The sequence below is a fragment of the Calidris pugnax genome, unplaced genomic scaffold (assembly GCF_001431845.1).
Source record: "Calidris pugnax isolate Ruff unplaced genomic scaffold, ASM143184v1 scaffold140, whole genome shotgun sequence".
Classification (NCBI taxonomy): Eukaryota; Metazoa; Chordata; class Aves; order Charadriiformes; family Scolopacidae; genus Calidris; species Calidris pugnax.
The window spans coordinates 1,071,629-1,072,095 of NW_015090896.1; the positions used below are offsets into that span (position 1 = coordinate 1,071,629).

The 467-nt window shown below is 61.7% G+C and overlaps 1 protein-coding gene across 1 annotated transcript in view; it reads left to right on the forward strand.

Annotated features, from left to right (window-relative positions):
* The first annotated feature begins 28 nt into the window (after nucleotides 1-28).
* The window catches only part of XKR5 (X-linked Kx blood group related 5), an 8,228-nt gene continuing 7,789 nt past the window's right edge, over nucleotides 29-467 (forward strand). Inside the window, 1 exon segment of the mRNA XM_014948376.1 lies at nucleotides 29-47. Coding sequence (XP_014803862.1) covers nucleotides 29-47 — 19 coding nt within the window.

Sequence of the window (467 nt, forward strand, 5' to 3'; positions counted from 1 at the left end):
CATCAGGGTGGGCGCATGCAGGGGCACAATGACCTGGGGGACATCGGGTGAGCTTGTGCAGGAGCACAACAACCTGGGTGATATCAGGATGGGCTTGTGCAGGGGCACAACGACCTGGGGGACATTGGGGTGGGCTTGTGCAAATGCACGAGGACTCAGGGAGATCGGGGTGGGCTCGTGCAGGAGCACAATGACCTGGGGGACATCAAGGTGGGCTTGTCCAGGGGCACATGAAACAGGGGAACACCAGGGCAGACTTGTGCAAGCACACAACGACCTGGGGGACACGGGGCCGGGCTTGTGCAAGTGCACGAGCACCTGGAGGAGATCGGGATGGACTTGGGCGAGTAGACAACAACTTTTTTGGGGGGGGACGACACCGGGATGAGCTTCTTGCAAAGGCCCAACAACCCGGGGGGGTCTCGGGGCTGGTGTCACCCGTGTGACGCAGCAGCGTGACGTCACGA